Source organism: Aspergillus costaricaensis, assembly GCF_003184835.1.
Source record: "Aspergillus costaricaensis CBS 115574 unplaced genomic scaffold BO79scaffold_4, whole genome shotgun sequence".
NCBI lineage: Eukaryota > Fungi > Ascomycota > Eurotiomycetes > Eurotiales > Aspergillaceae > Aspergillus > Aspergillus costaricensis.
Genome location: NW_020291804.1, coordinates 436,564 through 452,201, shown reverse-complemented (window position 1 = coordinate 452,201; position 15,638 = coordinate 436,564). Strand labels below are relative to the sequence as shown.

The window sequence follows — 15,638 nt, the reverse complement described above, 5'->3', positions numbered from 1 at the left end:
TCCATCGAAGCTGGATGGTTTGTCGGGCTAGACATGGTTTTTCAGAGACTTCCTGTCGTACCAATGATAGCCATCTGGATCAGCCATAGTGGTACCTAGTGGTGTCCACCGTATCTGTATGGGAACGGCCTGCCTTCTGAATATTGAGGCGACGTTGTGAGTGCCCAACATCACGGTCTCGCTGAAAATGGCGGATAGAATAGAACTCCCCGTAGCTCTCAGCCCAACAGCCCACCGAGGTCTCGTTCCATGCCGTGAACACGGGCTTCCAAAGTGCGTTTCTTTCTCTCCAGCTCGCGAATCTCCGCCATTTCTTGCTCAAGGTCAGCATCCGTGACATCAGCCACCTCGGGTGGTGTAGAATCGACGCCATCATATTCATCAAAGTCATCTCCATAGGAGTGGCTCATCTTTTCCAACTCTGCGGTGTTTCTGGCCACACGTGCCTCCAATTCGTTGATGGAACCCGATATCAGCTCGTGACGATAACGTAGACTGGCAATCTTCTCATGCGCACCAGCGACAGGACTTTGCAGGTAGTCAGTAATCGTAAGCATGAAATGGCACTTGAGGAGCAAGGATGAGCGTACTAGACATTGCAGAGAATCTCTGCGCCCTGGAGTAGAACGTCGACATTGACTTCACCACGACCCCTACTGGACGTGCCAGCGGATCGCTTGATCTCCTCCATCATATCAGCCCCCAGGACCCTTGCGACAGCTGATTGACTCTTGTTATCTCTAGCGGAATAAATCCGACTTGCCATGGACTCGCCCTCTGAATCCTGCGCAAACTGCGTGCCACGTCGGGTGGGACGTCGCTGGGAGCCGACGGATTTGACGGAGGGATCAGATTGGAAGAGGGCCCGTTCATGAGCCTCCGTATCTCGAATCAAGGAGGTGATATCGTGGGGGCCTAGCAGCGCGTTGGTGAAGATCCGCGGTTGGGGAAACCTGGGGCAAAAGCAATCAATGCCGGGTACGAAGCAAGGTGAGAGGGGGATGCATACGGTAGCTCCGCAATGGCATTAGAAGACAATGCGATCTGCTCTAGATGACTTTCAAGAAGCGACATTGTTCTTTTCTCTTTTCTGGGTTGAGGGGTGTGGGAATGAGAGATCTTGTGCTTCAGTGAGTGAGTTTGTTATCGCTGCGGGGAGAATAGAAACAACAATCAATGACTAGACTAGCAAGCAACTAACTAGTAAATACATTGGACTGGTCAAAGCAACACGGGTAAACACGCCAAGCAGAGCTTCCCAGCTGTTTCTGCCTCAGGCGGTCTGAAACTGGCCGGGAATGAGGATTTGGTGGCAACGCAACCCCGAACAACTAACTAACTGCCTGCGACCGAAATTCTCCAGCAATTCGGACCTTCTTCTTCTCTACCAAGCAATCGGATTGCACCCCTTCCCACACGGCCATTGCCTCTTTTCCGAGCCACCAACCAATTTCTCTTGACAGAAACCCGACAGCGCGTCACGCCGGTCTCACAGCTGACCGATTGCTCCGTTGGTAAGCTCGAACCCCCAACTGGCCCGACACTGACTAAGCTCCCTGTGCTGGTTCTCTCGCTGTCCATCCAGAGCCAGCCTTGACATCACATCACCACCTCATCAACCATCTGCTCCCAAACCTCAACCCAATCCCCCATCCTTCATCATCCCCCGCCCCGCATCTTGGTCCTTTTGGCTTCGCTCGCTGTGACTCTTGTCCTTTTCATTCCTGCATCCCCGGACTCTGGATAGTGGTCTTTCATCCAAAAACCCCCTTCCTGTGTCTCCGGTACCGCGGTCCCCAGTGCTCACCTGAGCTTCATAGCTGGAAAAAGAGAAAACAGACAAGAACCTCCAACGAAAGATGCCGGCTGAAAGGCGCTCTCTGAGATCGAACAGCAAGTCAGATACCTCTTCATCTGCTAACGGTGAGAAGGGACGCTCCACTTCGCAGAGCTCTAGTTCCAACAAAGATAAGCCGGCGCCTACCCGCGCTGCTGCCAACAAGGCCAAAGCTGCCTCTACCACGAAAGGCGCCTCGTCGAATAATACTGCCAACTCCGGAATGGGTGAGCAGCGTGATCAGCCGCGTGCCAACGGGTCCGACCCGACGGAGAATGGCGTGAATGGCTCGGAAGATGTTGAGATGGGAGAGGATACGGCAGGTGGGCCTACATCCTCATTCAACGCCAGTCAAGACCGCAAGGGTGACGAGAAGATGACTGTTGTAGTGCCCCCTACCAAGGGTTCCAGGTTATCCGGCGAGAAAGGAACGGACAAAGAAGGCGACGTCGCCATGGAGGGTGCTGAGGGCGAGGATGCCGAGCCCGAGGTTGATCCTAAGACCAAGGCCATCCAAGGTTGGTTTTATCTATTCTGGCGTTTATCCGCCCAGTGCCCTGTACTAATGCTGCCATGCGTTCCATGTAGACATCAAGACCAACTTTACCCTCCTCGAACGAGCCGTTACCCACTTCGACCCCAGATTCACCCTCCGCGTCCTGCGCTCGATATCGTCCATGCGCAAACACATCACGGGTGATGTGCTAGCAGAAGTTATCGAGGAGACTTACTCATCGTCAAGTGTTACCGCTTCATTCTTGTTGAATGCTCTTGACCAAGCAGGTGCCCTGGCCGGTGCTCGGTCCAGCGCGAAGATGGAGATTGAGTCGGAGAAGACCAAGTCTGCTCCCAAGGAAACCCTGCCCGAGGTTGATATTTATATGTCTATCCTCGTCCAGATCTTCTTGTATGACAAGAAGGAGATCCAGCTGGGTGCCAAGTTCTCGACGAATCTGATTGAGCGTCTGCGGACGCTTAACCGCCGTACCCTTGACTCTCTGGCAGCTCGTGTCTACTTCTACTACTCTCTCTTCTATGAGCAGATCGCTCCCCTTCCCCCATCGCCTGCTGCCACCGTGACTAAGATCCGCCAGCCCTTGCTCGCAGCCCTGCGGACGGCAGTGCTTCGCAAGGATGTAGACACCCAAGCTACCGTGATGACGCTACTGCTGCGCAACTACCTATCTACGTCTCACATCTCACAGGCAGACCTTCTCATTTCGCACAACAAATTCCCCCCATCGGCGTCCAACAACCAGATCGCCCGGTACCTCTACTACCTGGGTCGCATCCGGGCCATTCAGTTGCAGTACACCGATGCCCATGGGCACTTGATCGGTGCCACTCGCAAGTCGCCTTCCAGTCACAGTGCGCGCGGTTTCTACCAGGCTTCTCATAAACTGCTCGTCGTGGTGGAGCTCCTCATGGGTGACATTCCCGACCGGGCCATTTTCCGACAGCCCGCTCTTGAGCGCGCCATGCACCCCTACTTCCTCCTTGTTCAAGCTGTCAGTGTGGGTGACCTTGATGGATTCCTCAACATCGTCAACACCCACAGTGCGACGTTCCGCAAGGACGGTACGTACACTCTTATCTTGCGTCTGCGCCAGAACGTTATCAAGACCGGCATTCGTATGATGTCTCTCTCCTACTCTCGCATCTCGCTCCGGGATATTTGCCTGCGTCTCGGACTGGACAGCGAGGAGTCTGCCGAGTACATTGTGGCCAAGGCTATCCGCGACGGTGTGATCGAGGCCAGCTTGGACCACGAGCACGGATTCATGAAGAGCAAGGAAGTGGGAGACATCTATGCGACCAGGGAACCCGGAGAGGTGTTCCATGAGCGCATCAGAGCTTGCTTGAGTCTCCACGACGAAAGCGTCAAGGTGAGTTTCTACGAGATATATCATTGTGCTCTACGGAGAGTTCTCAGCTAACTATTTTGCCAATAGGCCATGCGGTTCCCCATGAACCAACACCGTCTGGAATTAAAGAGTGCGCAGGAGGCACGGGAGCGTGAGCGGGAGTTGGCCAAGGAGATCCAGGAAGGAGACATGGATGACGAGGATGCCGGCGGCGATTTCGATGCAATCTAGTGGGTGTGAAGTTATAAGCATACATCAGCTTTTCGTTTGTAATCCTGTTATATCCCGTCCCGTTGGGTTCAGAAACGGAGGGAAGCTTTTCAACAATGTGTTCTTATTTGCAGTGTCGTCGTTCGGGTGTGTATGAAGCAATGGGTAGGACTGAGCTTCGCCGGCGTGATCTCCCATGTCTCTTATGTATCATTGGACCGGCTCGTTTGTACTGTTGCACAGGTGGTTTCTGCTGTAGATGCTGTTCGGCCTGCCGAGTTTGTCTCTTGCGGGGCGGAGGAGAAGCGTGACCTTGGTTTTCTGTTGTAATTTCCCATCATAATAGATCAGAAAACCCTTGCAGCCATGATCAAGTGAGCTGAATTGAAACAAATGTCTGTCATATTGTGTGTGTGTGTGTGTGTGTGTGTGTGTGTGTGTGTGTGTGTGTGGAATACTATTTGAATACTGTAGTAGAGTGGTGTGGTGGAAGACGGAGGGAAGATACAGGGAGAGAACTAGATGCGGCAGGGACGGGCCCAGAGCCCCGACCCGGCCCGAGGCAACCTCCGTCTCGAAATCTTCGGCGGGTGTTAATTGCGCCTCATCCATCCATCCAGGCACTGGTGCGGCCCCGGACCTGGCCCGGCTTTCAATCATCCTCTTTCCCGGTATTATGATCTTAGCATCTTGTTTGACTCAATTCTAGCTACTTTCCTCACACATCCCCCGAAAATGAAAGCACGCACGGTGCCAGCATCCGGGCTGGTACTCTCGTCACGCGTCACGTCTTCCACGATAGTTTGCTGGCAATGCCTCCGGAATGAATTGGTTGCGAACCAATTCCAGCTCCAATCACGAAAATATCATCCCACAAAACGTAACAATGTATCGCCGCTCGGTGCCGCCGTCTCCGCAGCTCAGACCATCTTCAAAGGCCTACCCAAGACACCTCCGGGCATCTCCGTCGACCCATTGCGGATGGTAGGAAAGGAACTCAAATTCTTGACGAAGAACCTCCGGCAGTTGCTCGGGTCCGGCCATCCTACACTGGACAAGGTGGCCAAATATTACACCCGCAGTGAGGGTAAACACATGCGGCCGCTTCTGGTGCTGCTGATGTCTCAGGCCACGGCGCTGTGTCCCCGGAAGACGGGCACGGACAACAATTCCGCAACAGTGAACGACCCAATCAGCTCGCCCTCAATCCTCGTCGATAAGAATCCGGACTTGGATGCGCTCTCATCCGGTAGTGCAGATGCGCCGTACGACTTTGCCGGCGACAAGGACATCCTGCCCACCCAGCGGCGGCTTGCTGAAATCACCGAATTGATCCACACTGCTTCCCTCCTGCACGACGACGTCATCGATAATGCTGAGTCCCGTCGTTCTTTAACGTCCGCCAACCTTCAATTCGGAAACAAGATGGCCGTTTTGGCAGGAGACTTCATGCTGGGTCGGGCCTCCGTCGCTCTCGCGCGGCTGAGGGACCCAGAGGTCATTGAGCTGATGTCGACTGTCATCACCAACCTCGTTGAGGGCGAGTTCATGCAGTTGAAGAACACGGCTGCGGACGAGAAGAACCCCGTTTTCACGGACGACACCCTTTCGTACTACCTGCAGAAGACATACCTGAAGACGGGTAGCTTGATCAGCAAGTCCTGCCGGTCGACTGCCGTGTTGGGTCACAGCGCCCCCGAAGTTGTCGAAGCCTCTTACCAGTACGGACGCAACTTGGGACTGGCGTTCCAGCTTGTGGACGATATGCTGGACTATACCGTGACCGAGGCTGAGTTGGGCAAGCCAGCTGGTGCAGACTTAGAGCTTGGTCTTGCTACGGCCCCGCTGCTCTTTGCCTGGAAGCAGTTCCCAGAGCTTGGCCCGTTGGTTGGACGGAAGTTCAGCCAGCCCGGCGATGTTCAGAAGGTAATGCGACCCTGATTGTAACAAACAAGCTTTGTCACTAACATTGAATGATAACTAGGCTCGGGAACTTGTTTTCAAGGCCGACGGTGTCGAACAGACCCGTATCCTGGCCCAGGAGTATGCGGATAAGGCTGTCGCTGCGATCTCCGACTTCCCCGACAGCGACGCCAAGGCTGGGTTGGCCCAGATGTGCGAGAAGACCATGAAGCGGAGAAAGTGAGACGTTTGAGCGATGATCCATCAGCGTTGCTTTGGAATTGGCGTTCATCTGAGTCTCCCCTTGTTGAAATTGGGCGCTACACAATGCCCCTGTACCACTACCTTCTCTGTATTATTGCGAGTCTGCTGGTGTAGACCTTCTGTACTATTGATAGAGAGCCTAGACCCAAGGACTATTCATAACACAATTTCATTTTCGGTTGCATTGGTAGTGACATCTCTTGATCCTGATATTACAAAATTCGAGCATGAGCTATGATGGGCATCACTCATGTAGATTAGCAAACGACTAACCAGGCTCACGTGGATGTACTTGCGCTTCAATCCTATCAACGTCAGGACCTACCGGAGAGTTTCTCCACCCACCCATCTCATGATTTATGCCGGCGGACCGAAGTGACCAGTCTCACCGAATGCGGGGATCTACTTGCCCTCTTTGCTTTGGTTCACTTGGTGTTCATGATGGGGAGATAATATCAATCTCGTTTGGTGGCCTCAAAGTTTTTCCTTGCTGCTGCCAGAACCGACCTCTTATACACGCTCCAAGTGTCTTCACCAGTCGACAAAACTACACAGGTAAAAGGTTCCATCTCAAGACTACCTATTTCAATCTCTTGCGGCAAGCTACGCTGCTTCACGGTTCGTGCTTTAGCTTTTATACACCGAACGATTGAACCATGATTAGTACAATGTGGAGAGTATGATGATCTTCACCTAGCATATAGGAATGAACAGCAGCTTGAAGTATTGGGTTTGTGACGCTGGCTTAGCATATTACTCTCCGACACTCTCTTTATCCAGGCAATATTATGCTTGACTACAGACTGCGTTCTCAGGAAGCTACGGATCACGGCTTTTCAGCTACCATTTTGGATAATTGAACATGAGCAGCAGACTATTTCCTGTTATATACAGAGTGAACTGCACCGAAAATATTGCATCTGACAAATTACTCAAGAGACTGATCCTAGGGCAAGGGATCAGTCTGCATTGCGGTGAACCCGCCTGAACTACGTACGCAAGACATAATGCTGCGATAAGTAAACGCTGACGTGTCCAGTATACGACTTCCCCAGAAAGAACAGAAATCATCCGGTGCATATGCATTTAGAAAAGTTGTGATCTTGAGCATCTCCTCTCGAGTTTCCCCTTTCATACTGTGAGGACCAACTAACTAACTATGGCGACTATGCGAAAGCTAACTCTCGAAACCCGCACTGCATTACAGCTACATGAACCACTGTCTTCACCACACAAGATCGACGTCGTGAAAGCCACGTCATTATTGAAATACTGCAGATGGTCTTATCAACTGACAATATGGCGGGACTAAGATTGCTTAGAGCAATAGATTCCAGTCGCACCGCACCAGCTTAACAATAACAAGCCGGGGAAGCTTCTCCGCCGCGTTGGCGCGCTGCCGGAACCCTAAATCTATAGCGTCAATCAATGCAGGCGCAGGCGGCCGGGATCTAGTGACCTGGCCTATGGGTCAAACGCCAATTTGAACAGTAAAGAGCTACCGAGCTTGCGAACTGAAATAAGACACAGTAGGTCATGGCTTGAGCTTGCTGGGAAGCTACCGACCTTCTGTTCCTAGTAGTAACACAATCCTCTTTGGTCAATAAGCCTGCGTTCGCTTCGCCGAAAACAATTCGCTTATATAGCTGCTAGATACCTCGCTTCCGTATATCCGGCGTAACGAGATCATAAGTTGTGTCGTTCCCCTCGGGACCGTGAAACCATTTATCTGATATCAGGGCACGTTCTGCAATGGCCGAAAAAGAAGCTTCAATAAACACTCATCCCAACGAAACCCCAAATTCCCAAAGCACATCATCTGGAGCTTTAACAGAGTTACCACCATCTGAACAAGACCCTAATCTGGTAAGGTGTCCTACAACATCAAGTTGAAGCGCTGTGCCTAATATCCAAGGTGACATGGAATGGTCCCGAGGACCCGGGACATCCAAGGAATTGGCCGTTGGGCAAGAAATGGGCGACCCTCGTTCCCATGTCGCTGTTCACTTTTCTAACTTCCATGAGCTCAGCTATAATGGCCCCAGCCCTACATAACATTCAGCAAGACCTCCACTTCTCGTCTAGTACGATGAGCGTTATATCCCTGTCTGTTTACATGCTGGGAATGGCAATCGTGCCACTATTCACGGCGCCTTTGTCAGAAGTATTTGGAAGGATGATAATCCTCCAAGTTACTGACATATTTTTCATCATCTTTAACACCCTATGTGGAATTGCCAGAACACCAAATCAGCTGATTGGCCTCCGTTTTCTGGCTGGTCTGGGCGGCGCAGGAGCTAACACGGTCCGTATCACTTCAGCTCATCGCGTCTCCAGCAGTAATGGCCTAGTACTGACCGCCAAAGATGGGCGCTGGCTTCACCTCAGACCTATTTGAGCCTAACAAGCGCGGTAGTGCTCTGTCTCTCTATCTCCTCGCCCCTTCGCTCGGCATGACATTCGGCCCTATCGCTGGCGGCTTTCTCGTCCAGTACACGACGTGGCCATGGTGCTTCTATTTTGTATCCATCGTGGCTGGCGCAGTGCAAGTTTTCGGTCTGCCCTTCATTCGCGAGACTTATGCGCCAGTTTTGCTGCAAAGAAGGTGTAAGCATTTACGGAAAAGCACCAAGAACCGAAACCTGTACACCAACCACGACAGCGTCTCCCTGCCTTATCTACTCCGGCTTAGCCTCGTTCGACCAATTAAGTTGCTTGCCATACAACCGGTGGTGCAAGTCTGGAGTCTGTATTGTGCATACATCTTCGGGATTCTATACCTACTGATTTCGAGCTTCCCCACTGTATGGACAGGCACATACGGAGAATCCGTGTCTATCGGCTCCCTCAACTATATTTCTTTATTCCTGGGTATGACTTTTGCTTCGCAGGTAGGAATGCGTCTCGCCAACCGGTCCTATAGAGAGCTGTGCAGTCAGCATGGTGGACACAGCTTGCCCGAGTTCCGCCTGCCGGCCCTGATGATCGGTGCGGTGATTATTCCTATCGGGCTTCTGTGGTATGTATGGAGTGCTCGACCAAATGTTCACTGGATAATGCCGTACGAATGACCCCTTTCCAGACCTAGTACTGCAATTGATTTACTGACGGCTACAGAAATATCGGCGCAGCTATTTACGGTGCCGGCGCGCTACATGAAATCCAATGCATAGTAGGGTACATAATGGATACATACCCCAAATATGCTTCCAGTGCGGTAGCGGCGGTTATGTTCGTTCGAAGTCTGCTTTCCTTTGCGTTGCCGCTAGCCGCGCCGAGGCTGTGAGTGTTGTGGATACATCCTGAGTATGTTACATGCTGATCAAGCTAGGTATGGCAATCTCGGCCTCGGATGGGGGAATACACTCCTGGCTTTAATTGCGGTTGTGGTGGGCATTCCGGCGCCGATATTGTTGAAACGATATGGGGTGGCGCTGCGGCGACGAAGTCCATATGCGCGGGATGACTAGCTTCTGGAAAAGGTACAGTGATTTGAAGGTAACTGAGTGCTATCAATTAAGTCTCTTTCCCTGGCAGTTGACATCGAATAAAATGAAAAACATTGATACTGAGTACTAGCACCTGGGTGCAAACAATCCCACAGGAACAAAAGCAGCTATCCGGCGTCAACTATCCACCCCATCTGAACTAGAATCAACTATCATGCCATAACCTTATCCAATAACTGCCCCAGCTCCTCTGCCGCAAAGCCCGGGTTTCCCAACTGCACCACATGTCCAGCCCCTTCAGCAACAAGTGGTCCCCTCCCTCTTTCCTCATCTGTAATACCCAACAATCCCCGATGATACCTCTCCCAAAACGGCGTGACATACACCTCAAACACCCTTCCAGACACCTTCCCGCCCGTCATCCTCACACTCTCCTCCGCAAATGCTTTCCCATCATGTCCAATGACCGTAAGCCAAGGCCCCCTTCCAGCATCAGTCCCCACCAGCCTCGGTCCATTACTCTCAGGCAACAACTCCGCCAGATTCCGTCTTGACAGGCCCTCCTTACTCCCCACAGACGGATGAAAGACCTTCCCCGCGATGGCTCGTGCCATAATCAGATCTTGAGCGGAGAGGCCATCCTCCCCTGGCGGTGGAACAAAGCCCGGCGCAGTAGGATCCGGAATCACAGACACAAAATCCGAGTTGGCGAGGATGCTGTCGAGCAGGAGGAGGGCGGACACAGTGCCTGGGTACGTTTGGGCGTAGAGACGGGCGAGAGCGCAGCCCAGGGAGTTGCCTACTAGGATTAGGTTCAGGTCTGAGGGGGTTGTTGAGGTGGGGAGGTGAAGGTTGGCTATCTGCTGGATGAGTTGGTGGAGGTCGTCCAGGGCAGAGAGGATGTCGTGCCCGTGACTTGGGTCTGTGGCATCCTGGTCGGCTGGATCCCTGGAGGGAGTCTGTCCTTGGCCGTAGCGGTCGTAGGTGAGGATGGCTGGGAGGTTGTGTGGGTGGGTGGATTGGAGGTGGTGGATTATGGGGATCCACGAGGTTTGGGGGGCTGTGAGGCCGTTGAGGAAGATGAGGAAGGTTTTATTGGAGGATTGAGAGGTTGAGGGGTAAAAGGTATAGCTTAGTTGGGCAGTGGGTTTGGCGGGGAGGGTTATGAGGCTGGTTTCTGTAGTTGTTGTCATTGTGTCTTGGTGGTTGGTGGGATGTATATAGGGAAAGCTATAGATAATGAAATTCGAAGAAGAAAGAAGGATAATAGAGTGATTGAAGGATAAAAAAAGATGTACAAAAATGGTGATTATGAGAGAGAAGGAGAGGAAGATTGACGTTTATATATTCGGCTGATGCCATCCCAACTATCGTATACTAGACGTGATATCTATACTAAAAAGCGATAGAGGATGGCTCAGCCTGAGGCAGGGCCCGCCCGGAACGAGTGGGCCAATCAGGGTGCTTGTACGCGGGAAAGCATGACAGCCCTAAGGCTGAGCTGCTGGACAGCTTCACATCAGCTAATTGGTGGAGTTACTAGATCTCGTGATTATTTTCTGAAGCAATAAAGGTAAATATGCTTATTGTATTCGCTCAGATGAGTTACAACTCGTACATTGACCCCTGAGGTACTGAGAGACCGCTAGGAAGTACCGGGTAGTATTGGTAAGACTGGGCCTCGGTAACATCCTGCAACACGATGTTACTTTAGCGCGCACTAGTACGTACTTACCTAACGGTAATGATCATTTGGTTGGAAGGATGACTGCGTTCCTTGGCTGATACCCGTCTTTCAAAGCATAAAGGGTATATGAGCCATAAATGTAACATGATCAAGGATGTCCCTGATGACGCGATAAGCTCGTGTGCAAGAAGCAGCCAGGATTAAGGTTCCGTGGAAACCAATTGCGTCTCTAATACCGAAGAGTTACGATTATGCTGGGAAAAAACAAACAAACAAAAAGTTAACTCAGCTACGATAGCTGCATGTGATCCAACACTTGTTACTTGCTTTTCCTACCTCCAATCTTGCATGAGGCAAGTCAATCGTGTGTATTAAATCTCCGTGATGAACTGGCAACTTCTTGTTAGTATGCTACAAAGTGGTATCTATCGAGTGCCGATAAGCTAAACCAACGATCTGCAGGCCCCGGGCGGATCACGGGACCATCAGGTGGTGAGGAACGCGGGGCAACGTTCTTCCCGGACCCACGGCATTCCGTCATGATCGATGGGAAAGTAGTACTGTAGTCTGTAGTAGTTCCCAAGTACTCCGCTGGTCACTAACGGGTGTGTTGCCTACCAGCTAGCGACCTTTTAGTGACTTGTGAAAGAACACCCGGAAACCGCGGAGTTCCAAGGACTTGTCTGCTGCCCCAACTAGGAAAGGTGCTACTGTCACTCTGCAACAATCCACCTCCAACTTACAAACAACATCATTCAAACTTGGTTGTTCCCTTCCTTCATCTCCCCCTTGCCCTTCCTCCCTCCCTAATTTATCTCCTTCACCCATACTCTCCAGGTATACTATACACTTGTCCTTTCGCTTCCCCTTCTCCCCCCACCCCTCTCTCCCTTTTATACATTCGAGCTGGTCCTCATTTATCTTCTCTTCCCCTCCAGGTTCGAACACCTTCGCTGCCTGCCGCCTGCCTGCCACTTGGTCTTTCGTTTTTTTGAGCCTCATGATGATGGAGGTGTTGTTAACGCTGGCCATTTGAACGTCCGGCTCCCCACCCCAATGGGTTCCTACGCCAGCTTTCTCTTCATATACGTCCTCGGCGGACTTACCTTCCTCCCGCTAGTCCTGTCGCTGGTCGCTCTCTTCGTCTATCTGTCCCTCCCGACTGCCGCTCCGTCCCCGCCGCTCTCCTCCGATCAGAAATCATGCCATCCCCAATCTTCTTCGACAACTCTGCGCCGTCCGACCGATGATCATTACAGTCTTAAGTCTGGAACGGATGAGTTGGCCGAGAAGTTTCATCGTACCCATGACTCCGATGTCGCCGCTGGTTATTTCGCCGTTTGTCGTGAATATGTCCCCGGTGGTGTTAATGGGCGGCCGCCCGAGAGGACCACTCCGGCTGGGGAGGTGATCGCCGCGGAGAGTCCGAGCGTGTATCAGGCTATGTATAGGAGTTTGTTCGATCGGAAACAAGCGCCGACGATCGAGCCGGCTAAGAATACTCCTAAGAATGGGAAGCGGGCGCGTAATGTCTTCTATATTGTTCTTCGGTATTTTCGACCCTTCTCCGCCTCCGCTTAATTCCTCTTTGTTCCGCAAGTAGGAAATACGGCTGATGCTAATGATCGACACAAATTAGACATGGCCATTTGATGCTCTACGATAATGCGAACCAGGTGGAAGTCCGATATGTTATTTCGCTTGCCCACCACGATGTCAGTATACATGGTGGAGAGGGCCCGATCCCAGAAGGAGAACTGTGGCTAAAGAGAAACGCCATCTGCCTCTCGCGACGACTGGAGTCGCTGGGTGATCTTGGAGGACCTACGCCGCCTTTCTTTCTCTTCTCCGAAAACCTGTCCGAAAAGGAGGACTTCTATTTCGCCATGCTCCAGAATCAGGCTCGCATGTGGAACTCTCCAGATGCTCCTCCCAAGCATCAAACGTTTGATGTCAAACACATCGTCACCCTGGTTCAGCGCTTGCATTCGTCCGAGGAGCAACTGCAAACGCGATGGATCAACGCGGTGCTGGGCAGGTTGTTCCTTGCCATGTACAAGACACCCGAAATGGAGGAGTTCATCCGGAAGAAGGTCACCAAGAAGATCTCCCGCGTCAACAAACCCAACTTCATCAGCAAGATTGGTCTCCAAAAGATTGACATGGGGGAAGGTGCGCCCTTTATCATCAACCCTAGGCTCAAGGACCTGACGGTCGACGGCAACTGTTGCGTAGAGACGGATGTTCAGTATACGGGCAACTTCCGCTTGGAGATCTCGGCAACCGTGCGTATCGACTTGGGCCAGCGCTTCAAGGCCAGAGAAGTCGACATTGTCCTGGCGGTTGTTCTAAAGAAGCTAGAGGGTCATTTGCTGATCCGCTTCAAGCCTCCTCCGAGTAACAGAATCTGGATATCCTTTGAATCCATGCCCGATATGGACATGGACATTGAACCAATTGTTAGCTCCAAGCAGATCACTTACGGCATAATTCTGCGTACCATCGAGAGTCGCATCCGGGAAACTGTTGCGGAGAGCTTGGTTCAGCCGTTTTGGGACGACATCCCCTTCATGGACACTGAATCACAGCGATTCCGCGGTGGTATCTGGGAGCGAGAGATACCAAAACCTGATACAAAAGCAGATATTCCTGATGAGTCCGGTGCTCAGGATCAGCCCTCGAGTAGCACCAAAGAGGAGTCGATTGAAGTACTGAAGATCAAGGACGATCGCACCATGAGCGCCCCTGCGCTTGCCGAATCTGGCAATGGCACCTTAAAAGCCCGCAAGAATTCCAAGGCCTCCATAGGAGATTTGGAGAACATCAGTCCAAGCGCTCTATCTTCTGCGGTGGACAAATTCGGCACTTCGCCCCCACGGGTAATTCGGTCTCAGACCTTCTCCAATGCCGCCGATCCCGTCCTGACAGCTGACCATGGGAAGATGGACCGGGTTCTGTGCGAAACAAAGAGCGAAGAGAAGAGCTATGCGACCAGTGCTATGATCGAAATATCTAACCGGTCAGCTCCCGGATCACCGGAAAAGACTCCTGCAAGCTCTCCTCCGGTTGCTAGTCATATGATCCCGGATAGTGTATCCCAGAGTCGGGATCCGTCCATCATCGAATCATCCGGGAGCTTCGATGAGTCTGCAAGCGAGTTTCCTACCCGGCCGCCTTCTATTCACCGTGGAAGCGATTCATCGAACAACCTCCGGGGTATGGAGAGTGGTTCTACTGCATCCCTGGCGAGCAACAAGTCGCGACGTCGCAGCACACTCGAAACATTGACCCGGTCGATTACCTCTGCCACTCCCTCAGAGAGTAAATCCCCTGGCCCGCTAAATACGGCCACCTCCGTGGCCAAGAAGTGGGGATGGAACATGTTCGGCAGAGGCGAGTCTAGCTCCGCTCACGATATGTCTCGTCCTGCGGGCACTCCGGAGCAGCCGATAGGGCGTGGACACCCACTCCCACCCCCGGGGACTCCATTGCCGCGTCCTGACAAGGTGGGATATAAGAGGAACACCGTAGCGGTTCCCAAGCGTAAACCGGTGGCGTTGTCGAATGTTCCCGAGCAGAAGTCGGATAGGGAGAACAAGAGGCCTGTTCCCAAGCCACCTCTACCCAGACGGAAGCCAATCTATCAACCCCAGGCGGAGGGGGCTAGGTCGGATGAGTTACTTGTGGTCGAAGCTCCATACGATTCGGGGCCAAACAGCCCTGTGGTGGACCTATCTCCTGAGGGAGCATCAGCAACCGAGTCGAGCACCAAAGGCTACAGCTCCTCAACCAAATTAGGAGAGTCGGCTGCTAGTCGCGATAGTGGGGATGGTGAAGGCGAGCTTGAGCCGGTAGAGCAAGGGCCTGCGGCTCCTGATTCGAAGCCCAGACTTGACACGGAGAAACATGGCATGGAAATCCTCTCCGCTACGGACGGGATTATTCCATGAGGAAGAACACATTAGTGACATGCAGCAGAAAGATACGGGGATCATAATAACGGAGTGATGTCGCATTTGCCCTTGGCAATGCATAACGGAAGCTCTGCAGTGCAGGGCGGTCTCTACAGGAACGGGCGTTTTCATATGGACAGGGAGGCGTGAACTGAGTCCGGTGCCGTGGTGCAGGATGATGGTTCCCTTCCTTGGCTTCTCACCCATGGTATACCCTCTCAGCTGGTTCTTGAGCGTGCTTGACAGTGTCTGGCGTCGATTGCGATCTGGTGTCAAACTCCCCATTCTAGTCGTATATTTATTTGGTTTTTGATTGCTTGATAGATGGATGGTTTCTCAGTAATTCAGTGCCGAACATTTCCTCAATCTTCTTTTATTGTAGGCAATAGCAGTAGCAGTAGCAGTACAGTGTAGCCTGTTGGTGGCCAATTGGGCAGGGTTGACTGATTGGGCGACAAAATCGCTGCCTAG

General features: G+C 52.2%; 5 protein-coding genes across 5 annotated transcripts; 3 read left to right on the top strand and 2 right to left on the bottom strand.

Moving 5' to 3' along the window:
- Positions 1-218: 218 nt before the first annotated feature.
- Positions 219-1,135, bottom strand: BO79DRAFT_242963 (uncharacterized protein; the record flags this gene model as incomplete). Its single annotated transcript, XM_025685246.1, has 3 exons — positions 1,010-1,135; positions 591-953; positions 219-528 (listed from the first exon to the last, which is right to left on the bottom strand). Exons 1-3 carry the CDS (start codon positions 1,072-1,074, stop codon positions 219-221), a joined length of 738 nt encoding a protein of 245 aa, XP_025543508.1. The 5' UTR covers positions 1,075-1,135.
- Positions 1,136-1,859: 724 nt separating this feature from the next.
- Positions 1,860-6,058, top strand: BO79DRAFT_138053 (proteasome regulatory particle lid subunit RPN3; the record flags this gene model as incomplete). Its single annotated transcript, XM_025678144.1, has 5 exons — positions 1,860-2,355; positions 2,426-3,723; positions 3,790-3,932; positions 4,599-5,838; positions 5,897-6,058. The coding sequence occupies 5 exons, from the start codon at positions 1,860-1,862 to the stop codon at positions 6,056-6,058; spliced, it is 3,339 nt and encodes a 1,112-aa protein (XP_025543507.1).
- Positions 6,059-7,830: 1,772 nt separating this feature from the next.
- On the top strand, positions 7,831-9,548 carry BO79DRAFT_284909 (putative MFS transporter; the record flags this gene model as incomplete). Its single annotated transcript, XM_025688297.1, has 5 exons — positions 7,831-7,944; positions 7,994-8,383; positions 8,445-9,139; positions 9,196-9,360; positions 9,410-9,548. The coding sequence occupies 5 exons, from the start codon at positions 7,831-7,833 to the stop codon at positions 9,546-9,548; spliced, it is 1,503 nt and encodes a 500-aa protein (XP_025543506.1).
- A 197-nt stretch (positions 9,549-9,745) lies between these two features.
- On the bottom strand, positions 9,746-10,720 carry BO79DRAFT_166355 (alpha/beta fold hydrolase; the record flags this gene model as incomplete). Its single annotated transcript, XM_025679315.1, has 1 exon — positions 9,746-10,720. A coding segment is annotated over one exon (975 nt), but the record flags the coding sequence as incomplete, so codon positions are not given.
- A 1,299-nt stretch (positions 10,721-12,019) lies between these two features.
- On the top strand, positions 12,020-15,521 carry BO79DRAFT_166353 (SMP domain-containing protein). The gene is made up of 2 exons (XM_025679314.1): positions 12,020-12,764; positions 12,854-15,521. The coding sequence occupies exons 1-2, from the start codon at positions 12,271-12,273 to the stop codon at positions 15,162-15,164; spliced, it is 2,805 nt and encodes a 934-aa protein (XP_025543504.1). The 5' UTR covers positions 12,020-12,270; the 3' UTR covers positions 15,165-15,521.
- Positions 15,522-15,638: the final 117 nt, after the last annotated feature.